Source organism: Cucurbita pepo, chromosome 9 (genome assembly GCF_057944985.1).
Source record: "Cucurbita pepo subsp. pepo isolate OVF chromosome 9, ASM5794498v1, whole genome shotgun sequence".
NCBI classification, from domain to species: Eukaryota; Viridiplantae; Streptophyta; class Magnoliopsida; order Cucurbitales; family Cucurbitaceae; genus Cucurbita; species Cucurbita pepo.
Window position 1 is genome coordinate 1,343,019 of NC_141806.1, and position 22,219 is coordinate 1,365,237.

The 22,219-nt window shown below is 38.7% G+C and overlaps 4 protein-coding genes across 10 annotated transcripts; 3 read left to right on the forward strand and 1 right to left on the reverse strand.

The window, feature by feature from the left end:
- Positions 1 to 1,260: 1,260 nt before the first annotated feature.
- On the forward strand, positions 1,261 to 9,151 carry LOC111802638 (DNA-directed RNA polymerase 1B, mitochondrial). Its single transcript, XM_087126675.1, has 19 exons — positions 1,261 to 2,297; positions 2,610 to 2,846; positions 2,991 to 3,124; positions 3,255 to 3,321; positions 3,509 to 3,567; positions 3,780 to 3,897; positions 4,233 to 4,346; positions 4,444 to 4,575; positions 4,656 to 5,072; positions 5,224 to 5,274; positions 5,591 to 5,661; positions 6,135 to 6,219; positions 6,325 to 6,477; positions 6,669 to 6,743; positions 7,580 to 7,669; positions 7,756 to 7,803; positions 7,975 to 8,089; positions 8,207 to 8,310; positions 8,476 to 9,151. The coding sequence occupies exons 1-19, from the start codon at positions 1,524 to 1,526 to the stop codon at positions 8,584 to 8,586; spliced, it is 2,955 nt and encodes a 984-aa protein (XP_086982801.1). The 5' UTR covers positions 1,261 to 1,523; the 3' UTR covers positions 8,587 to 9,151.
- A 331-nt stretch (positions 9,152 to 9,482) lies between these two features.
- Positions 9,483 to 21,760, reverse strand: LOC111802647 (pentatricopeptide (PPR) repeat-containing protein). 7 transcript variants are annotated; one of them, XR_015422365.1, is made up of 10 exons: positions 21,606 to 21,760; positions 18,781 to 21,494; positions 16,851 to 17,265; positions 15,397 to 16,724; positions 15,054 to 15,245; positions 14,847 to 14,913; positions 14,163 to 14,262; positions 10,422 to 11,934; positions 10,171 to 10,333; positions 9,483 to 9,866 (listed from the first exon to the last, which is right to left on the reverse strand). XR_015422365.1 is itself a non-coding variant. In XM_023687078.2 (2 exons), the coding sequence occupies exons 1-2, from the start codon at positions 21,629 to 21,631 to the stop codon at positions 19,255 to 19,257; spliced, it is 2,295 nt and encodes a 764-aa protein (XP_023542846.1). In that variant the 5' UTR covers positions 21,632 to 21,752; the 3' UTR covers positions 18,557 to 19,254. The 7 variants fall into 7 exon arrangements, 1 of the variants encoding a protein (XP_023542846.1); XR_015422362.1 differs by having other exon boundaries at positions 15,397 to 16,595; positions 18,781 to 21,523; positions 21,606 to 21,752; XR_015422364.1 differs by having other exon boundaries at positions 10,171 to 10,327; positions 18,781 to 21,523; positions 21,606 to 21,752.
- On the forward strand, positions 10,861 to 14,853 carry LOC111802643 (Armadillo/beta-catenin-like repeat family protein). Its single transcript, XM_023687076.2, has 3 exons — positions 10,861 to 12,015; positions 12,107 to 12,413; positions 13,204 to 14,853. Exons 1-3 carry the CDS (start codon positions 10,861 to 10,863, stop codon positions 14,796 to 14,798), a joined length of 3,057 nt encoding a protein of 1,018 aa, XP_023542844.1. The 3' UTR covers positions 14,799 to 14,853.
- LOC111802646 (uncharacterized) lies at positions 16,484 to 18,440 on the forward strand. Its single transcript, XM_023687082.2, has 5 exons — positions 16,484 to 16,636; positions 16,827 to 17,413; positions 17,613 to 17,721; positions 17,788 to 18,108; positions 18,188 to 18,440. Exons 1-5 carry the CDS (start codon positions 16,484 to 16,486, stop codon positions 18,230 to 18,232), a joined length of 1,215 nt encoding a protein of 404 aa, XP_023542850.1. The 3' UTR covers positions 18,233 to 18,440.
- Positions 21,761 to 22,219: the final 459 nt, after the last annotated feature.

The window sequence follows — 22,219 nt, forward strand, 5'->3', positions numbered from 1 at the left end:
GAAGACGAAGACCAATTCTCAGAAGTGCCTCCAATTTTAGTGGACCTGGTTTTTCTTCCACTCAAAATACTTTTTTTTTTCTGTAAAAATAAAAAAATAATAAATTGTTGAAAAGTATTTTATTTAAAAAATATATTTATTAAATTATAAAAGTAAAATTGGCACTATTGACCTTTTAATTCTTTTTTAAGGGTTTAACGTGTTTTAAAATTGCGAGGTTGACGACGATACATAACGGACTTTAGCAGACAATATTTATTAGCTGTGGGTTTGGTAGCGTTGGTGCTAGCAAAAACGCTTTGACACAAAAGATGCGTTCTAAAATCTTGAGACTGACATGATACATAATGGGTCAAAACAAATGACATCTATTAGTGGTGAGTTTGAGCAGTGTTTGTGCCAGCAAGAACGCTAAGAAGCATGCCTTATCTAATGACTTGTTTTTTCCCTCTTCCTCCTCTCCTCTACCTCCGCTACAACGGGCACGTTGACCCTCCAACATCCCCTTCAATGCCACTTATACCTCATCAAGATCCCATTCTCGGTTGAGGATTATTGGGAGTGAGTTCCACATTCATTAATTTAGTGGAAGATCATGGGTTTATAAGTGAGGAATTCTATCTCCATTGGTATGAGACATTTTGGGGAAGCCCAAAGCAAAGGCATGAGAGCTTATGCTCAAAGTGGACAATATCATACCATTATGGAGAGTCGTGATTCCTAACATGGTATCAGAGCCATGCCCTAAACTTAACCATGTCAATAGAATCCTCAAATATCGAACAAAGAATTGAGAGACTCGAAGGTGTAGTCAAAAGTGACTAAAGTGTCAAATAAAGGGTGTACTTTGTTCAAGGGCTTCAGAGAAAGGAGTCGAGCCTCGATTAAGGGGAGTCTATTCAAGAGCTCCATAAGCCTCAGGGGAGGCTTATAGTGTACTTTGTTCGAGAGGAGGAGCCTCGATTAAGGGAGGCTATTCGAGAGCTACATAAGCCTCATGGGAGGCTTATGGTGTACTTTGTTCGAGGGGAGGATTGTTGAGGATTATTGGGTGTGTCCAAGTTGTGTAATTACATTATACATTAATGTTTATTCCGAAATTTGGGCCGAATATTCGTCGATCAATGGTGCGTAAAAAAAAACCGAGTAAGCCCATTAGGCCCAATAAGAGAACAAGCGGGCTAACATTGTGCGGTGACCCAACGGGTCGGGTTTTGACCTGGTTGAAGAATGGGTGAAGGAATAAATGTTGGAGAAAACGTAGGTTTTAGGAGGGTTTAATGGCCGCCGCTGTGGTTCTCTTCTCCGTTCTCCCACCATTTTGAGATCTCTACCTTCATCTCTCATCCTTCCCGCGTTTGAATTCTTTTTTTTTTCAAGTTTGTGTTCTTAGTTTCTCACTGCCATTTCGGAGAAACTGCATATTCCGACTATCAGTTCTTCGCATTTTCCATCTCCTTCAGCTGCGTTTTGAATTGCTTGAACTTGTTGTTGTGGGAATTCGGAATCCCTACTACCAGAGAATGTGGAGAAACATTGTCAAAAGAGCTGCTTCAAGGAGGGATACGTTCTTCTCCAGAAAAGTTATTGAAGACTCTATCTCTGTTGAGGAAATTAGATCCTCCAGGACACTTGGAAGCTTGAAATCATGTTGCCTGTTAGAGGGCTCTCGTGGAATCAGCTTTTTCCATTCCCGTGAAGTTGGGTTTGCGAAATCCAATTTCGCACATTCAAGCGAGCCCGTAGCTTTTTATGGGGTTCTAAACCATGCCAAAGGCTACGCAACTGCTGCGGAGGCTGCGATTTCCGAGGAGGACTTATCAGGGTCGGAAGAAATTCAGGAATTGATGGAGGAACTAAGCAAACAAGATAAGGTGGAGTCTCAGTTTAAGCAGCCTAAGAAAATGGTGGATGGAATGAGGGTAGGTAAGTACAATATTCTACGGAAGAGACAGATAAAGATGGAGACGGAGGCTTGGGAAGAGGCTGCCAGAGAGTATCAAGAGCTATTAACGGATATGTGTGAGCAGAAGTTGGCGCCCAATTTACCTTACATAAAGTCTTTATTCCTTGGTTGGTTTGAACCCTTGCGTGATGCAATTGCTGCAGACCAGGAGTTTTGCAAGAAGAAGAGTAGAGTGTCTCATGCTCCTTATTTTGATCTTCTGCCGGCGGATATGATGGCTGTGATTACAATGCATAAGTTAATGGGGTTGTTGATGACTAACAGTGGAGGAAACAGTAGTGTCAGGGTAGTCCAAGCTGCTTGTCAGATAGGAGAAGCCATTGAACACGAGGTTGGTTAGTTTCAAATTCTTTTACTTTATTGTCTAAAATTTTGCATTTGTTTTAGATTTCCCATTGATATGAAGTTCGCTAGGTATCAAAGTAAAAAACCAGTCATGGTTTTCTTTCCAATATTGAGAGCTATCGATCATATAGCAAGGTTTCTTACCTCATTCTGTCAGTTTTTCTTTCTCTTATTTAGATATGTGATATATTTGTTCTTGTTTGGCAATGAACATCTGAACTCTGATTGACATTTTTAATAAAACGGTGTTGAATTAATTGAAATATTTGTTTGGACAATTTTCTTTTCTACGAAATAGGTTAGAATACACAAGTTCTTTGAGAATACGAAGAAGAAGAAGAAGAACAGTAATGAAAAAACTACTGAAGGAGACACTGAACCTGTGGTCGAAGACCAGGAGAAAGTGGCCAAAGAACAAGACAAATTGAGGAAAAAAGTCACCAACCTGATGAAGAAACAGAAGTTGCGGCAAGTTAGGATGATAGTCAAGGAACACGACAATTTAAAGCCTTGGGGCCAGGATGCGCATGTGAAGGTTTCTGTTTTTAATTTTTTGCCCATAGTCTCAATGTGAAGTAATGCGTAAATTCTGGTGTACTTGCTGTGAGCTACTGTAGATGTTGATGTACACATATTAACAGCGAGAAATTGTTTAATTCTGGTTTCTATTGCCTTCCAGGTTGGTTGTCGTTTGATTCAGCTATTGATTGAAACAGCGTATATTCAACCTCCAATGGATCAGTTAGGAGGGGGTCCTCCTGATATTCGTCCCGCATTTGTCCATACTCTTAAAACCATCACAAAAGAAGCACAGTTAATGAGCCTTCTGCTCTCGTTGTTTATTTTTCATATTTATCTCACTTCAATTTTTCTACATATTCTTTCTATGTCTGATCTGTATTACTACTACTACTAATTATTACCATTTTGTTTCTTCCCGCAGAAAGACTAGCAGAAGATATGGTGTTATTGAATGCGATCCACTTGTTCGCAGAGGCCTGGAGAAAACTGTAAGTAAAATCATACATTGTGGGCTGTTCCGTACTCGGTGTGAATTTGGTTGCTTTTCTATAAATAGTTTGTAGACATTATTTTTGCTGTATGATTATGCAACTCTGTAGTTCTGCAAGGTTCTCTCTCTCTCAAAATTACTCAGTTTATGTCTTGGATTAGTGATTGTCTTCAGTTTTGTCTCAGGCAAGACACATGGTCATACCATATATGCCTATGCTGGTGCCTCCCCTTAATTGGACAGGGTAGGTTACTCTATATTTTAATCTATTTCAATAAATTCTAATAGTTTCCATACTATTCAGAGATTGAAAACCTAGTTTCATGTAACGATATTTACTGGTTCATTTGTTGAAGAGAATATATATCTGAATGATGCGTATTCTCTGAAGCTTAAGTTTCATTTGTGCTGTATGCTTGTTATGTTTGGTGTTTGATGTCTGCTATTCATGTGTAGGTATGATAAAGGAGCACACTTATTCCTACCATCATATGTTATGCGAATACATGGGGCAAAGCAGCAACGTGAAGCAGTTAAAAGGGTTCCAAAGAAACAACTAGAGCCTGTTTTTGAGGTTTGAGAGTTCTGATGATTGTTTCCTAGTTTAATGATTTACATACACACCTTTGGTTTTGCCTGACCTCTTCCTCCATTCCCCTATACCATGTTGAAAAATTAATATCACTGGACTCTAGAGACGATCATAAGATATTAGGACTCTGGTACTTCCTCTTTGTCGAAGAAGGTTTTTGATTTGACTATATGTTTCATGGGCTTTGTCTTTGAAGTTGCGATACCATCTTAGAAGGAACTCCTAAGATTTTCCCATAGAAAAAATCATCTTGCAGTTTCTTTTTGAACTTCAGTTACTAAAGAATTCGTAATATATGATAATTTTTGCATTTTTAGGCACTTGATACTCTTGGAAGAACCAAGTGGAGGGTGAACAAAAGAGTCCTTAGCATTATTGACAGGATATGGACCAGTGGTGGTCGTCTTGCTGATTTGGTTGACCGTGAAGATGTATGTTACAGAAGAAGAATGCTAGTTGGTCCTATTTGCATGTTTTCCTATCTTATGAAATTTATTTTTTTTGTAACTTTAACTTCAATTTTTACAGGTTCCTCTACCAGAGGAGCCAACTGTGGAAGATGAAGCAGAAATTCGAAAATGGAAGTGGAAACTCAAGGCTGCAAAAAAAGAGAATAGTGAGAGGCATTCACAGCGGTGTGACATTGAGCTTAAGCTTGCAGTAAGAACTTATTGAATGAATAGAATTTAAATTTGAATACTCTTGTCAAATACATTTGAATTTACTTTTATTGTGAGCAGGTGGCCAGGAAAATGAAAGAAGAGGAGGGCTTTTACTATCCTCACAACTTAGATTTTCGAGGTCGTGCATACCCAATGCATCCACATTTGAATCATCTTGGTTCTGATATGTGTCGAGGAATTCTAGAATTTGCGGAGGGACGGCCACTTGGCGAGTCAGGGTTACGCTGGTTGAAGATACATTTGGCAAATCTATACGCTGGTGGTGTGGACAAGTTATCTTACAAGGATCGAATATCATTTACTGAGAATCATTTGGATGAGATTTTTGATTCGGCAGACAGGCCTCTAGAAGGAAATCGTTGGTGGTTGGGCGCAGAGGATCCTTTTCAGTGCTTGGCAGTGTGTATTAATCTCTCAGAGGCTTTAAGAAGTCCATCGCCGGAAACAACTCTTTCCCATATGCCTGTACACCAGGTACTACTTACATTATTCTTGCAATTCGTCCCCAAATTATGGATGCCATTTTTGTTCTCTGCAACTTTATCCCTTTCGAAACCATAATCATATTGCTATTCTGCAGTATATATCTTTGTTTATCCTTATTTATTTCCCCATGATTTGGCAGGATGGTTCCTGCAATGGCTTGCAACACTATGCAGCTCTCGGGAGGGACAAGGTACTTTTAATTTCTCTAGTTAGATAAGATTAAGATACAAAGTCAGCTGAGAAGTGAAGCTACTTCCATTTTTACTTGGCTATTTCTTATTCTGCGTGTTCGGGGATTGAAAATACCTCAATGCTTGCTTATTCGAAGCTAAAAGCACCTGAATTTAAATAATGCTTCTTGTACTACACATACGAAGAACTTTAAAAATATTTCTTTTAACTATCTCTATTTTTAGGAACTCCTTAATTTTTACAAAAAAAGTCTTCTTTGAGATGACACGGTCTGTTTCTTAATTAGCATTTAATATTGTGTCATTTTTCTTCAGTTGGGAGCAGCGGCAGTCAACCTTGTAGCAGGAGATAAGCCCGCAGATGTGTACTCAGGAATTGCTGCCAGGTTACTGCATCTCTTGTTTGCATGTTTGATTGTAGGGAGGATTATTTAAGTGTTCCTCATTTTTTTTTTAATGTTTTTTTAAAATTGCTCTTTGGTGTTTTTTACATATGAAAGTTGAGTCTTAATAACCCGGCAGGCGTCAATGCCATGTTTGTTTGAATAAGCTGAAAAGTATTTTGAAGCCTGGTCATTATGATAAGGGAGCTAATATATGCTTTCCATGAACTATAGAAATCGAAAGTATGCTCAATGCAAGTGATATTTTTTAGATAAAATTTAAGTGACTCTGCTCTCTGCATTCAACTTTGGAAGCTTCGTTTACCAACTAGTATGAAAGGAAAAATACCTATTTAGACAGTATTCTCCATGCTTTCGGTATAAAAGTTTGCAAATGACTTGTGTTTTAGAGCATATTTTTGGCGTTCGGAGGGGATCTAGTTTCTTTTTTTATTTGTATATTTTTCTGGGTGCAGAGTTCTTGACATAATACGAAGTGATGCAGAGAAAGATCCTGCAACTAATCCAAATGCGTTGCATGCTAGACTTTTAATCAATCAGGTCTGGTTACTAATAATTCTATGAGAATAATTTTTTTTAGAACTGTTTCTAATAGCTGCTTGTATGTTTTTCCTCTAATGGATTCATATTTGTGACTGCAATTAGGTGGATCGTAAACTGGTGAAACAAACAGTCATGACATCCGTGTATGGTGTCACGTATATGGGTGCACGGGATCAGATTAAGAAAAGGTTGAAAGAACGAGCATCCATTGCTGATGATTCACAATTATTTGCAGCTTCTTGCTATGCAGCTAAAGTGAGTCAATAAACTGCCATTTGCTTGTGAGAAAAATGTAGCACATTTATGCCTATTTGCATGCATATTATAGTTTTATTTCTTTTTTTTTTTACACAACTTTTTCTTTTATATTTACAAGAAAAATGTGTTACTACAATTATTATTATTTTGAAATGAACGTTCTGCTGATTCGAAGACTTATCGTGCAGACTACCTTGACTGCCTTGGGGGAAATGTTTGAAGCAGCAAGAAGTATCATGAGCTGGCTTGGTGAATGTGCAAAGGTGCGGTCCTTAATAGTGATACTGTCATTATTTTGGTTATTTTGATAAAGTTCGTAGTAGCACTAGCTTGAAGTGGGAATTCTTCGTTAGTAAATTTTGTTTCATTGATTGGTGAAACCTTCACGCTGAAGCCCTCATAAAAATGCACCCACATGGGACTTACGGAGTCTTTACTTACTCACTCCTTTCAACATCATTTACATTACTTAGGCTCGTTTGGTTTTCTCCAAGCATAAGTGAACTGGATAGTCTTCCTATCAGATCTTACCATCTTCAAAAATAGAGGTTTAGAAGAAAACAGTCTTCATGCATCAACCATCCACCTTCACCATTTCGTAAAGCACACTCAATAAAACTCCCAACTCCTCAGTTTTCTATCCTATTAAATTCTTCCAGTCAAGATTTTCCTCTATTTCGTTTCAATTTCTCACGTACCCCCTACCACGACATAGAGCCACAACGTGGAGATTGAGAAATTTTAACATCAATGGTTGGGCGACCAGCCATATTTCCTAGAATCTCACCCTTTACCCAAACCCTTATTGAGCTTAATATTGTCTTCGATCAAAGATCTTAATTTTGAAATACAACTACAAGGGTTGTGATCTCGTACATATATTTCTTCAATTTTCAGACTCATCTTCCCTCTTCTTACCGTAGGTAATTCAAATAATTTGATTTTATAACATCTTGAGGAGTGGGTTATTTTAGCAATGTTACGTTTCTTATCTTAGTTAAGTATAGATATCTGATATTATGTGCATTTCAGCAAGCGTTCCTCTGCCTTTGTGTCACTCGACTAAGGTGTAGCTTTTCACACATTTAATTTTCAACAGGTAATAGCTTCAGAAAATCAGCCAGTTCGATGGACAACTCCTCTTGGTCTGCCAGTGGTACAACCTTACCGGCAACTAGGAAGACATTTTGTAAAGTTCTAATAAATTTGTGAAATTTAAGCTAACAATGATTTGGACTTCTCCAACAAACTGAAACTGTAATTGACTTATTGCAGATCAAGACTTCCTTGCAAATGTTGACTCTACAACGAGAAACTGACAAGGTAAAGCCAACCAAATCAGGAATTATTGAGTAGACTCGATGTGTTTAAAAACCTTTTGAAATTGAGACGCTTCAAGTTTATTAACTCTCTTGAGAAGGGTCACTTATGCAGTAGTGCAATTCATTGGTTGCATATGTTTACTAGCCGGATAATTCCTATTATTTTCTGTAGGTCATGGCTAAGCGTCAGAAAACAGCTTTTCCTCCAAATTTTGTACACTCCCTTGATGGTTCTCATATGATGATGACTGCTGTCGCCTGCAGAAGGGCAGGCCTTAACTTTGCAGGTTCACTTCATTTTTCTTTTACTTCTCTATTGATTGGGTCCTTTATCTCAGTGAACTTATGTGAATTCTTAAGTGTTCAATCGTGGCCATATCTCTTCTTACCATGTTTGATTACAGGTGTCCATGATTCATATTGGACCCATGCATGCGATGTTGACGTAATGAACAGGCTACTAAGGGAGAAATTTGTTGAGCTATACGAGGCTCCTATTCTGGAGAATGTAAGTATCTCGCCCCATGTGTACTTGATCGGTTAACTTATCCTGGTTATTAGAGGCAAAATAGAACACATTGACTGTACTATCCTGTAGCTACAAAGATCTAGTTGTCTTCTTCTGTCCTGGAATTTCTTTTACTTACAAATTGAACGGTTTTTGCCTTCACAGTTACTGGAAAATTTCCAAAAGTCCTTCCCCACTTTAAAGTTTCCGCCCTTACCCGATCGGGGAGACTTTGATCTCAAGGATGTCCTGCAATCTTCCTATTTCTTCAATTAGTGCAGCCTAGATACTTCAGTCGGATGCTCTTTCTCATATGTGCTACACGTCTGTGGCTGGCATACAGTCCTGTCTACGACTCTTGAAATCAGACTCTGGAGGCAAGTTTGCTTCTTCGAGGTCAGAGCTGTCCAGCTACTTGTACATAACATATTCTCCAACCATTGGTAGTCTAAATCTTAGAACCTGGAAGTTCAATCTGCCATTCACGTATTCAACTTTTACCTTACAAAATAAAGATAGGTTATATTTGGGAGCTACGGAATTTCTACCTTCATTGTACTCTGATCCAGACTTAAGTTCTGACACTGCAACCAATTAGAGGTTCAGCGATGCTGAGAGACATGGCTTTCAAAGTGTGATCAATGAAGTAAGATCTCGGAGTAATCTCCCAAAGATCAGCTGGAGTTTTGCCATGTAGTTATAACTGTAATCAAATTTTTTTGATTATTACATATTATGTGTAAAGTTGAAGGAAAGTATTGGTAGCGAGGTCTGTTTTGTTTCTTCGCTTTAAACTTGTTGATTATTCACTATTTCAAGGAAGAAACAAAATATTCACTTTTGTTAGGGGTCTCAAGTTTGGGGCAGAGGAGAGGCCATGTGCCATACCTTCTCTTTTAACTTTTGTCCTTTCTAGATTGTATTACAAGAAGATGATTGGGTCCAAGAAGTTTCAATGGTGTCTCCTACCTAAAAGCTAATCAAATGCATAAGTTGTCCCTTTGACTTGAAATTATAATATGAACCTGATTAAAAAGAATAAAATTTTCTTCCATACCATGTAACTTTTCAGGTTTTCAAATTTTAGGGTTGGTTTTGTAAACATAATTCATCTGTTATCACTCGTGTCCTATGATTTGGAGTTTTTTGAGAAATGACTAAGACAGGAGGAGTTTTGTAGAAAATATAGCACCTTTCTCGGATTAGAATCAATGACTTGTGCCTATTTATTAGGGCATTTAAAGGTCGAGAATTATAAAAGTAATGGTGAGTGCAAGAATTCAAGAAGTAATGGTGAGTGCAAGAATTCAAGGTGTTTTTCGTTTTGCAGCAGATCATGCGACAGAATCCCATAAAAAAAGAGGGCCTACACTTCCTGTTGGACATGTGCATCAAGGCTGACCCAGATTAGTTGCTCATCTAGATGGTTGAGTTTCCCATTATTTGGCTGCTTACCATAACCTGCCTTGACTTGAAACTTGAAGCACGTTGAAGGCTGAAGAACTTTCTGTAGATGATAAGAATCCATGGCATGGAAATCCCTGAATCTGCAATGACTTTAAAGAAACGAACCTTGTTCTGAGAGAACACCATGAACAAATCTCCAGAAAACTACACTGATCTCTAACCACATTCAATCTACCAATAGGAAAACAGAATCATGGGACTCAATTATTAATTCAACTGTCATTTTCTTAATTGGGTGATCTTCTAGTAAAGAAACATTATAAATCTCAATTTACTCTATTCAATCTGCCGCTGGATCTGACCCAGTCTTCTTTTCTAACACTTTAGTCTTCCCTATCAGTTTTTCAACCAACAATATAAAATCATTTACATAAAGGAACTAAATCCACTAACCTTCACGTTAAGATATCGTCTTTTTTCACCTTCAAACTTTCCCTTTCTCCCCTTGAGCTCGAAACCCAGATGGAGGACGGACAGAAACCAATTCGTGTAGGTCTCCATGAAGAAAGGCCTTTTTGACATCGAGCTAATGTTGTCTCCAAGATCTATGCTGCAACTGACAGAATGACTCGTATAAATTTTTTTTGAGTTTGGCCACTAGAGAAAACATCTCGAGATAATCATGCTATAGGTTTGTCTGATACCTTTTGCCACAAGACGAGTCCTCTCGATAGAGCCATCAGCTTTGTGTTTCAGGTATATGCCCACAGCCAACCGTATGTTTACTCGATCGAAGGCAATATAAGTGCCAATTTGGGAATTTGATTCAATAAAAGTACCTGCGAGCTGGTCTGCAATGGTAATCATTGAGCAAGTAGCAGCTTCAAGTTAACAGGATCTACAGTGATTTGGGATGATATCAACAAGCTTGAATCAAGGTATCTCAGACTTTTGTATTCACTGTTCATAACAAAACATCTGATCTTATCTGCTTTTTCTACACATACTCTGAAGTTTTTCTTTCTTCAAACCAGAAGAGTTTGGAAGAACTGCGCATGATTTGGCATATGATTGTATGATCCCCAAAGTTCTGTATCTATTGAATGATACTGATTCTGCATCAAAGCCAGCAAGCAGTGGCATATGATAGCAAATGTGTATTCTTCAAAGGGAAATCACATGGCCACCATGAAAACAAACCCAAATATGTCTATGGCTGAACTTATCTTAGCTTCCATCTCAAAAATCATAGATTCCACAACGTGCACTGAAGAACATGGACATTTTATTGAGATTGGAAGCTACTTTTATCGAGCATCTATGGCCATTATAGAGCTACAAGCAATAGACCCAATAAGATTTGATGAAATCCTCCAATCTCTAAACAAAAGCATCAATCTTGCAAAGGATCTTCTGGAGAAGTTCTTGACAGGCATTCAACAAGCCTCAGATTCTGAACCCATTAGCATCATAGATCCACTAAAAGAGCTGATAAAACAAATGGGTGAATGCTTGAACAAGGTAGCAACCTATAGTTTTGAGGATCAGAATTATGTGAAAATGGCTATTCTATCACTTTCAGATGAGATGCAGAATATATCCTCTAAAATTGTCACAGCTCAAGCCGTAATTAACGAGCAAGAGATGCGAGCTTCTTCGTCGGATGAACAACCAGAAGTTATTGAAAATGATCTATACCCCATTGACATGGACTGGGACACAAACAATACACAATCACCAGTTGAGTCAGAGTTGAGTGAAGCTGTTAAGTATAGAAATGTCACAGAAGTTTCGACAAAACGACCCTCGACAGCTAACTACATAGAGCCTCTTTTCGAGACCTTCATCTGTCCGTTGACGAAAGACATCATGGATGATCCGGTTAGCCTTGAAACGGGAGTGACATACGAAAGAAAAGCAATCGTCGAGTGGTTTGAAGAGTTTGAAGAATCTGAGGAAGTTTTCTGCCCAGTCACAGGGCAAAAGCTTGTGTCCAAAGCTGTTAATTCAAACAGAGCTCTGAAGTCTACAATAGACAAATGGAAGGAACGTAATGAGATAGCAACAATCAAAGTCGCACGAGCTGCTCTGTCCCTAGCCAGTTCAGATGAAATGGTGCTCGAGGCAATCAAAGACCTGTCGAGCATCAGCAAAGGAAAGCAGTTCAACATAGAACGGATATTCAATTTTGACATGTTGCCTTTGCTCGTCAAGTGTCTGGAGTACAGAAACAAAGATGTTAGATATGCACTTCTTGAGTTATTGCATCAAATGGCAGAAATCAATGAAGACAACAAGGTTCAAATTCACTACAACTGTCTTATTATTATATAAAACAAACAAAAGTGCAGAAGTTTGGACACATCTTTTACTATTTCTTATTATGCAGAAGATAATCTGTAACCAATTGGACATGTCAAGAATGGTCAATCTACTATCAAGTGGTCACAGGTCAATCCGGAACACATCTTTGCTTCTGTTGCATGAGCTTTCAAGAACACAGTCATTGACTGATCAAATTGGTTCAGTAACTGGGGGGATTTCGATGCTGATCGTTATGAAGGACGATAGGTCTGATGAATTTGCTTCAGAAAAGGCAGATGAAACCTTGAGAAACTTAGAGACATCTCCAACTAATATCAAGCTCATGGCAGAATATGGACTCATGGAGCCCCTAGTAAGGCATCTTACTGAAGGTAAGTGTAAAATTCTCACGCTCCCAACTTAAAAATCATTAAATGTACATAACAGGTAGCATGGAAATTGGTTGCTAATTCAACGATCACACTTTGTTAGAAACCATGACCTCCATAATGGAATGATATTAACCACTTTGAGCATAAGCTCTCATGGCCTTGCTTTTGGTTTCCCCAAAAGGCCTCATACCAATGGTGATAGTTTCCTTATTTATAAACTCATGATCTTCCTCTTAATTAGCTAACGTGGGACTACTCATTTCAATAATCCTCAATAATCCTTCCCTCGAACAAAGTACACCATATAGCCTCCCTTGAGGCATATGGAGCCTTCGAATAGCCTCCGCTTAATCGAGGCTCGGATCCTTCTTTGGAGCCCTCGAACAAAGTACACCCCTTGTTCGATACTTGAATCACTTTTGACTACACTTTCAAGGCTACCAACTTCTTTGTTCGACACTTGAGGATTCGATTAGCATGACTAAGTTAAGGGCATAGCTCTGATACCATGTTAGGAACCACGACTCTCCACTATGGTATGATATTGTCCATTTTGAGCATAAGCTCTCATGGCTTTACTTTTGGTTTCCCCGAAAGACCTCGTACCAATGGAGATGGTGTTCCTTACTTATAAACTCATGATCTTCCTCTTAATTAGCCAATGTGGGACTACTCCTTTCAATAATCCTCAACACACTTCACCTCAGAATTTAATATTGTTTTTGTTGCATTTAAACTCGAAGCAAGTAAATAGGGGCAATTTCAAAACAATTACGTAATTTAAATACAGGTAATGAGTGGATGAGAATAGAAATGGCAAGCTATCTTGGGGAGATTGTTATTATACAAGATTGTATGGCATATGTAGCTGAGAAGGCCTCTCCAGCTCTTGTCGATATGGTGCACGAAGGAGATACACTTGTCCGAAATGCGGCATTTAAAGCTTTATTGCAAATTTCATCTCACAGACCTAATGGTGAAATACTTGCAAAAGCTGGAACTGTACAAGTCATGGCTGAAGAGATTTTCACTCGTATCATCTGTGATGAACTTAATGATCCAAAAACAGAAGCAGCTGAAATTCTGGCAAATATATGCGAGTCCAGTCTCGATCTTGAGACACTTCAAGTTAATGCTCATGGCTCCACTATGAGCTCAGATTATATAGTCTACAACATCATCGACTTGCTCGATATCTCGACCCCAGATGAATTTAGCAAGAGCCTCATTAGAATACTATTATGCTTGACAAAATCTCCAAAAGCAATGGACACCATTGTTTCAGGGGTAAAAAGCACTGAAGCTTGTGATACCCTCATAGAGTTCCTCAATAGCCCAGATGAAGAACTTGGAATTGTGGCAATAAAACTGCTTATATCACTGTGCCCTTACATGGGCTTCACAATGGCAGAAAGACTCTGTGAAACCAGTGATCAAGTGGAGAATCTTATCAGTAGCATTACTTGGACAGACCAAGTCACAGAGAGGCAGGCACTTTCAGCAACATTCTTAGCAAAACTACCTCACCAGAGCCTGGCTCTAAACACCGTTCTTGTGAAGAAGAACATTGTGTCCAAGATCATGGAAACAATCGATCAAATACCGAGCGGTGGAATGGGAATGAACAGGTATGCAAGTACTTTGCTAGAGGGTTCGGTGGGGATTCTTGTCAGATTCACATCAACACTTCATGATCCACAAATGTTGTTTATAGCAAAATTTCACAATTTTACATCAGTATTTACTAACCTGCTGGCGCAAACATCAAGTGATGAAGTTCAAAAGCTATCCGCCATTGGGTTGGAGAAACTCTCATCAGCATCCATGAGTCTATCAAAGCCCCTAGACACTAAAAGAAAAAGGGTCATAAAATTTCTCCACATACCCAAGCTTCTATCGCTAGGTTCATCAAAGAAGGGTCAGTTACGAGTATGCCCAGTTCATAAAGGGGCTTGCTCTTCACAAAACACATTCTGTTTAGTAAATGCAAAAGCAATTGAAAGGCTATTGAGGTGTTTAGACAATGAGAAGGAAGAGGTAGCTGAGGCAGCTCTGTCAGCCATTTGTACGCTTGTGGATGACGAAGTGGATGTGGACAGAAGTGTGAGCCTACTAAACGAATTTGACACAATAAAGCATGTCCTGAATGTGGTGAGAATGCACAAGCAAGAATCTCTATGGCATAAATCCTTCTGGTTGATAGAGAAGTTCTTGCTCAAAGGTGGGGAAGTCTCACTTTCCAATATATCACAGGACAGATCATTGCCTGCAATATTGGCGGCTGCTTCACATCAAGGGAGCAGCGAAACAAGGCAGATAGCTGAGAAGATATTGACCCATTTGAATATGGTACCAAATTTCTCTTCTCCTAACTATACTCTATGATTAGTGTATATTGACACTGTACAAATGAGAAGGAAAAAGTAAGTTTACCCAGTTCGTAGCTCCTCGAAATAAGCTGCTGGCTGCGTTTGCGAAGCTGGGTAACTTCAGACATCACCTACAATATATCATCGTGCGATCAAAAGGGTGTCCTTCGAACAAGATGGAAATGAATTCATAATAATTTGAGGTAAATTTGTACGAACAATCGGCATATGCATGCCGAACTAGAACCCAAATAAAAGGGAGAAGGCTGACCTTTTCTCTTCAACGTCATCTTGCTTGCAGCATGTCTGGATATATTAATCAAGGCGAAGATCATAATTTTAAAAGGAAAAACTTCGTTTATTTTAAAATCAGATCTAACGATAATCCCTAAGAAACATGAACCTTTTAGTTTGTGTTTTACACCACTTGAGCATTTCAATACTGGTCGGATCATATACACACCTGTTAGTATGATAGACATGTGTTAGACTCGAGCTATACTAAGTCCTAAGTCCATGAGTTCAATATTTGTCAAATATGTCTTGAAGCAAAATACATCAAACACACTTTTTTGAAGCATATAAATGCATAATCGTAGAAGGAAAAGTCCTACCATTTTTAGCCGGTTGTGAGTGAGGATGGATTCGAACCCCCGACACCATGATTCGTAGTCACGCACCCCGTCTCCACTGAATCTGTTTCCGAGGCACCCTAGAAAAAGGAACCTTTCCTCTACCCAACTATTTGCCTTGAATTTCATTCATGTAGAGATATGTGTTTATATATTTTAATACATGTTTCATTTTTATGACCCCACTTCTAAATTTTTTAAGAAATAACGTGTTACTAAGTTTGTTGTCGTATTTGTGTTTTGAATCCATACCCGTTCTGGCTAGAATAATCACCAAAAAAAAATACTTAAGATTTAAAAATAGTTATCTTAGGCTTGTAATGAATATTAAACAAACAAAACATTTGGATGTCACCTTGCTTGACCAAAGCCTGAAAACCTGCATTTTCAACTTCATCTGTACCAGATAATAACATAACAGAGCAGGCGTAAGGCCGGCAATAGCGACCCATTGCAACCACCACCTCTTTCTTTGTATTAATTTCTAGTAATCTCTGTCGTGTTCTTTGTAAAAGTGCTTCGGTTTGGCCGTAGCAGTTGGAAAGGCTTCCATCCTTTCCATCCAATCTCTGATGATTTTCCCATCATCGTGTCTTTTAGAGGTGCCTGCTGACTCGTTCTCATTTCGCTGGGATATCCCTTTTCTTGATATTCAAGATTTGACAGTCCTTTTCATCATTCACTTGGGCAATATTTGTAGAGCCTCTCTAAGGAAATGAATATGACAGCATCAAGAACAGTTCTAAAAAAAACCCTTTGATATTGACGAAATCAAATGCACCACACTATTTTGTTCCTTGTCTCTAGATAAGACAGGGTGGTGAAAAAGAAAACCCACCTAAAGTAGAACTGTTCAAAGTTGAATAACTCTCAAAATTGATCTTTTCTCGATATCCAGGTGAGTTCTTTGTTCACATTATGAACTCTCCTCTATATAAAGTCAAATTCCCATGTCGATCTTGTTGCTTACAAAGGCAAAACAGTCTACTAGGATAAGTTTGTAAGACTAACAATATTTATATCCTGGGAGTGTCTAGCAGCTGGAATCATTAATCTTCCTCTGAAGAAAATGGCTTCTTTCTCTGTGGAGGATTTTGTGGGGAATGGGGTTCTCAAGGATCTGCTTCCAACTTTGCTGGAAGAAGGCTGGGATGATGTACCAACCTTGAAGGTTATGAATTCTGAGGATATGGATGCCATAAAGATGACACAACAACAAAAGGTTGGTAATCAGTACTTTTTCTTGTTCTAATACAGAAACACACTCCAACAATATAAGCAATTTCAGATGTCTATGTCTGTCTTGATTTCTGTAAGTAGAAACATGCATATATTTCATATAAGTAATGAATTTGCATAGCTTATCAAAAGCCTTTTGAACAATTCATAGGCCCTTCATTTTGTTATGACAGGAAGCAGTGGAGATCAGAACTTACCTGCATGACAGATCTCTGATGCAGTATGGGGACAGGCTAGAGTCCTCAGGGAAGTGTTTGCCCGAACTTCTAAGCTTGAGCGTTGAAGATTTAACAGCTCAATTCCATATGAAGAGAGGCCACATAGCACGTTTCAAGGACAGAAACAGTTCATGTGCGGATCCCTTGACCAAAAAGTCTGATGCACCTTCTCCATCTACCAGCATCAAAAGGACTTATCAGTCTAACAGCTCAAAGCGGATGCAGAGTATGAGAAGCCGAACATTTCAGGACAGAAAAGTTGAGGAAGCTCTGAGCGATTTCAAGATTGAAGAAGGATATGTATTCAAGGGGATTGTTGCAGCAGAACCAGCCGGCCATAGGGCCTGCGCTTGTGTGCAACCTCCTCCTATTGTTGACAAAGTTGCTCCTTATTCTGCCATTGAAAACATCTCCATTCAGAAATTAACTCCCGAGTATAAGATTGGAATGGAGCGTTTGGTGAAAACTAAGACTCCCCCAATGAAAGCTTCAGCACTATGGCAGAATAAGCCTGCCATAATCCTCTGTATTAGACGTCCTGGGTAAGTTTAAACATGTTTCTTCTAGACCTGACTTTAAGTTGCAGACCACTAGCTTTTGACACATAAACTTAAAAGGCACAAACGAAAAGAGACTCCCTAGCTCCTGTAGATGTGTTTTGTGTCACCTTTCTATATTGTTAATGGTGTTTGAGCCATCTAGAGGGAAAGTGATAACTTAAATCTCTGAGTTTGAAAACAGGTGCATCATGTGCAGAGCAGAAGCTCACCAGCTATATACCAGAAAACCGGTATTTGATGCACTGGGATTTCAACTATTTGCTGTAATTCACGAACACATAGAATCGGAGGTATTCATAAAACTTCAAGCTCCTTCTACCCATCAAATCTGTTTGGCTGAAATTGTGGTGATGCAGGTGAAGGACTTCTGGCCCAGGTACTGGGGAGGCACTGTAATCTTTGACCATGGTAGAGGATTCTTCAAAGCCCTAGGTGGTGGCAAATTAATGAAGGACAAATTCCTATCTGGATTTCTTTTCAACCCTCGAGCCATAGCAAATTATAAGCGTGCAAAAGCTATGGGAGTGAAGCAAAACTTCAACGGAGAAGGAGAAATTAAGGGTGGTCTGTTCATTCTTGGCACAGCGAAGAGTGGTATTGCTTACCAGTTTATTGAGCGGAACTTTGGGGACTGGGCACCTCTTTCTGAAGTAATTAACATCTGTACAAAATTACAGGTAACTCTTGCTGCTGTCTCTAACCTTCTATCCAGTATTAAGATCATATTGTAATCACCTATTCTTTCACATGATACAGAGCCAATCACAAGTTCCAGGGTCATCCATCGAAACATCCCAATAAGATAACCGAAGTTTATCCCTAGTGTACTACAAATTCTCATCTGGAGTTTCTATATGGTTCGCAGTTGATACTTTCAACAACATATAAGAAATGTTGCCATCTTTCATCGTTCCTTTTTCTCAGATGTGCTTTAATTAATTTATCTGGCCTGGCTGTGTTGTACAGAAGAGCTTTAATGATTGCTATGCTTGTTCTTATCATTTGACAACTTCATGTGTACCTACCGGGTTTAGTTTGAAAGCAATTTCTGCTCTGATAATTAACAGGGGAACCCAGGAATACTTTGCAACATACTGCTATGCATTATTCTAAAACCTTCAGTAATGGAGGAACGGATAAAAGCGTCTTTATTGAAGAAAAAAACTTATGAGTAAAGGAAAGGTACAATACAACAAGACAATAACCCACTAAGAAGCTACAAGTGTCTAAGAAACAAAATATCAATTGGGAAGAATATCACAATTCCAAACAATTGTGCATCAATCATATTCGACCTTTAACGAAGGAAAAATGATGTTTGAGAAAAATATAACTTCATTAAATATTACCTTGAGAACAAGAGTGAAAAGTGAGGGAAGTTGTTTCCTGAATTATTGTAAATAATCTTCTGTGGAGATGCAGCAAAGAATGGCCTGTTCCAAACCCATTTCCTCATGGGAATCAATCGGCAGAAAAGGTGTCAAAACCACTTAAGAAACACAGATCAAATAGTTGTGTCGCCATCCTACATGCAGGCTTGCAGCCGAAATAGAGCACTTGGCCTCCATCATTTAAAGCAACCATCAGATTTTACACGAGCTAGAAGTATTTCCAATATTTATCAGATGAATTCATTTCAATACCACTTCCAGATTTACTGAACGGCGTGAAACTCATGGCTCATAACATAAAATATGGCACAACAATTCTACACATTCGAGATGGATGGTAGGTCTCACACTCGCATAAAACTGAGTTTGTTACTTGCATAACAATTCTGAGGTTTCAACATCTTCGAGTGAGGTTTTAGATTAGAAAAAAAGCTACCAGAAATCCCCACATGAACACACTCCATCCTTGAACAAATGGAAACGGACTGCATCCCTTACAAGTATCTCTCTCTGGGTGATCTTAGAAATGTACTTCGTGGCATTGTGGCAATCTCCACAGACCCTGAGATTTTTTACAACTCGTATTTGAAGGCCATCAGGTATAAATATCAAACCAAAGGCAATAGCAAGTTTTTCACTATGATGATTAAGCATATTAATCTTCTCCGACTTCTCAACATCATGGAGAACAAAACTCATATTGGGCACATACCCTTCATCAATCATTTTTTGGTACAAACTTTCCAACTTGGCATATATCTGATCTGAAAATGGACTCGACCTGTCATCTGCGGAGAAAATATGCACTTTGTTTTTATATTTGATCCAACTGTATCCTGGTTCCTTTTTTACGCCCTTTTCTCTCATTCCTTTCCTCAATTTTGCTACATCATCCCATTTTCCTTTTGCAGCATAAATGCTTGATAATAAAACATAGCTAGCAGGGTTCTGTGGCTCTAGTTCATAAAGAGACTCAGCAGCCCATTTTCCAATTTCCAAATTCCCATTAAGTCTACAAGAACTCAGCAATGTTGCCCAACCGATAGCATCAGGACTGAAAGGCATCTGATTAATAAAGTTTTTTGCTTCTTCTAATCTCCCAGCTCGGCTAAGAAGATCAATCATGCATGTATAGTGATCAGGGATTGGCGTAATTCCATGTTCTTTTACCATACATTCAAAATAATGATAACCTTTCTCCACTAAACCTGCTCTACTACAAGCTGATAGAACTCCAATGAAAGTAATTCCATCAGGTACCAAACCATGGGCCAACATTGTTTCGAACAAAGATATTGTTTCATTGGCTTTTCCAAATTGTGCATAACCTGAGATTAAAGCTGTCCAAGAAACTTCATCCCTGATTTTCATTTCATGAAACAACTGGTGGGCATATTTTATGCTTCCACATTTACCATATAGAGTGACAAAAGCATTTGAAACCGTAAGAAAACCAATTAAACCAGTAGCTAAAGCTTGGGCATGAAACTGGGCTCCCTCTTCTAGGCTTGCGAGGTTTGCACATGAGCTAATTACACTCCCTAGTGTAAAATCATCAGGATGAATATCATTTCTCTGCATATCACGAAAAATCCTAACAGCTTCTTCACTGTAACCATTCTGGCCATAACCAACCAGCATTGCTGTCCATGATATTACATTCTTGTGCCTCATTTTTCTAAACACTGCTTCCGCATATTTTACATTCCGACACTTGCAATACATATCAACTAGAGCACTTCCTACGAAGATGTTATCTTGATAATCAGTCCTAATAATATAGGCGTGAATTTGCTTACCTTCACCTAGTGCCAGAACACCGCCACAAGCAGTCAACACACTCCCAAAAGTGAACTGATCCATGCCCAAACCTTCTGTTCTCATTTCTCCAAACTTGTGGATTGCTTCTTTGAACAAACCATTTTGGGTTAGTCCAGTTATGATTGTTGTCCATGAAATAGAATCTTTTTCTGGCATTTTGTGAAACAATTGATCAGCTTCGATGATAAATCCACACCGCAAAAGACCAGTGATCATAGTATTGTACACAACTGTATTCTTCTCAGGCATCTCTTCAAAAATCCGTTTTGCATCATTGATGCATCCCGTTTTCGAGTACATATCTACCAAAGGACTGCCAACAAACTGATACGATTGATAACCAAATTTAAAAATTTGCCCATGAATCTGCCGACCCAATTCAACAAATCCTCGATTAGACGAGAGTATTAGCATAGTAGAGAATGTAATCCTATTCAAGTTCACCGACCCTTCCTCTAACATCATGTTATAAACTCTAACCGATTCGGAAACAAAATTACTACCCGCATACCCCGAGAGAAGCGAGTTCCAAGAGACCACATCATGCGTCGGCATGCGATTGAAGACCTCTTGCATCTCGTGGAGGTGACCCAATTTTGAGTACGCCGAAAGCAGCGTGTTCCATGAAAAAAGGTTTGGGTGAGGAATTTGATCGAACACATTCCGTGCATTCTTCAAGTTGCCAAGTTTCCCGTAGGTATTGACGAGATTATTAAACAGAAAGGTTTCTGGATTAGGTACAGTCCTGATGATGCGGCAGTGAAGCTTCTTAACATGAGCCTGATTCCGAGCTTCGCAGCAAAACTTAAGCACAGCAGCGTAGTGATTTGATGAACAGGACATATTCCCTTCTAAAAAAACCCCCCAAAAAAGAAAAGAACTTGGCGGGAAAGAGCGTTGCGATTAGATTAACAGTTCTCCAACAATCAAAAGCAAAAGGTACTAATCCGAAGAAGAATTACCCGAATTCCTTTGGACTGTCGACCATTAGCGCTCCAAACTCATTTTTCCGCTCGCAAGATCCGGCACCAAGCCCAGTCCAAGTCCATTGATCCAATGCGCGCTACTTCGAACGCCCATGTCTCGGACCCAGATTTAATCATTTCTTCAAATAAATAATGCAACCTTTGTTAACCTTCCCGCTAAAAATATATTAACATTTTGAGTTTTTTTTTTTTTTTTTTTTTAAACAAAATTTATTATTAATATTTTACCAATTTTGATAAAAATTAATTCAAAACCGACCACATCTACATCAAGTAGATTAACTAAATTTAGATATTTGAAAGTACAGAGACCAAAATGATATTTTAATCTATAAAATATTTTCGTGTCCTAACTCACTTCACACCATCTTTTATATGGTTATCGACTTAAGCATGATAACAAAAATCATTACGAGTGAAAGACTTGAATCTACGACCACATATAGGTCATAGTTTTGGAGGGTTATACCAAACCAGAACATATCTAAGACATGACAATAAATGACATCAGGACACAAAAAGAATCACAGAAATGATGCGCAAAATCCAAACCCAGAAAGAATCAGGGCAGACGGTGGGCATTTGGGAGA

What these genes read in the sequence shown, in the direction of transcription:
- LOC111802646 (XM_023687082.2), top strand. Translation starts at nt 16,484, where the DNA reads ATGGCTTCTTTCTCTGTGGAGGATTTTGTGGGGAATGGGGTTCTCAAG. An exon ending in CTCTGTATTAGACGTCCTGG is followed by an intron (nt 17,414 to 17,612) that starts GTAAGTTTAAAC and finishes GTTTGAAAACAG; the next exon opens with GTGCATCATGTGCAGAGCAG. An exon ending in ACATCTGTACAAAATTACAG is followed by an intron (nt 18,109 to 18,187) that starts GTAACTCTTGCT and finishes CACATGATACAG; the next exon opens with AGCCAATCACAAGTTCCAGG.
- LOC111802643 (XM_023687076.2), top strand. Translation starts at nt 10,861, where the DNA reads ATGATAGCAAATGTGTATTCTTCAAAGGGAAATCACATGGCCACCATG. An exon ending in AAATCAATGAAGACAACAAG is followed by an intron (nt 12,016 to 12,106) that starts GTTCAAATTCAC and finishes CTTATTATGCAG; the next exon opens with AAGATAATCTGTAACCAATT. An exon ending in AGTAAGGCATCTTACTGAAG is followed by an intron (nt 12,414 to 13,203) that starts GTAAGTGTAAAA and finishes ATTTAAATACAG; the next exon opens with GTAATGAGTGGATGAGAATA.
- LOC111802647 (XM_023687078.2), bottom strand. Translation starts at nt 21,631, where the DNA reads ATGGTCGACAGTCCAAAGGAATTCGG. An exon ending in GACAGTCCAAAGGAATTCGG is followed by an intron (nt 21,524 to 21,605) that starts GTAATTCTTCTT and finishes TTTCCCGCCAAG; the next exon opens with TTCTTTTCTTTTTTGGGGGG.
- LOC111802638 (XM_087126675.1), top strand. Translation starts at nt 1,524, where the DNA reads ATGTGGAGAAACATTGTCAAAAGAGCTGCTTCAAGGAGGGATACGTTC. An exon ending in CCTCCCCTTAATTGGACAGG is followed by an intron (nt 3,568 to 3,779) that starts GTAGGTTACTCT and finishes ATTCATGTGTAG; the next exon opens with GTATGATAAAGGAGCACACT. An exon ending in GGCTTGGTGAATGTGCAAAG is followed by an intron (nt 6,744 to 7,579) that starts GTGCGGTCCTTA and finishes AATTTTCAACAG; the next exon opens with GTAATAGCTTCAGAAAATCA.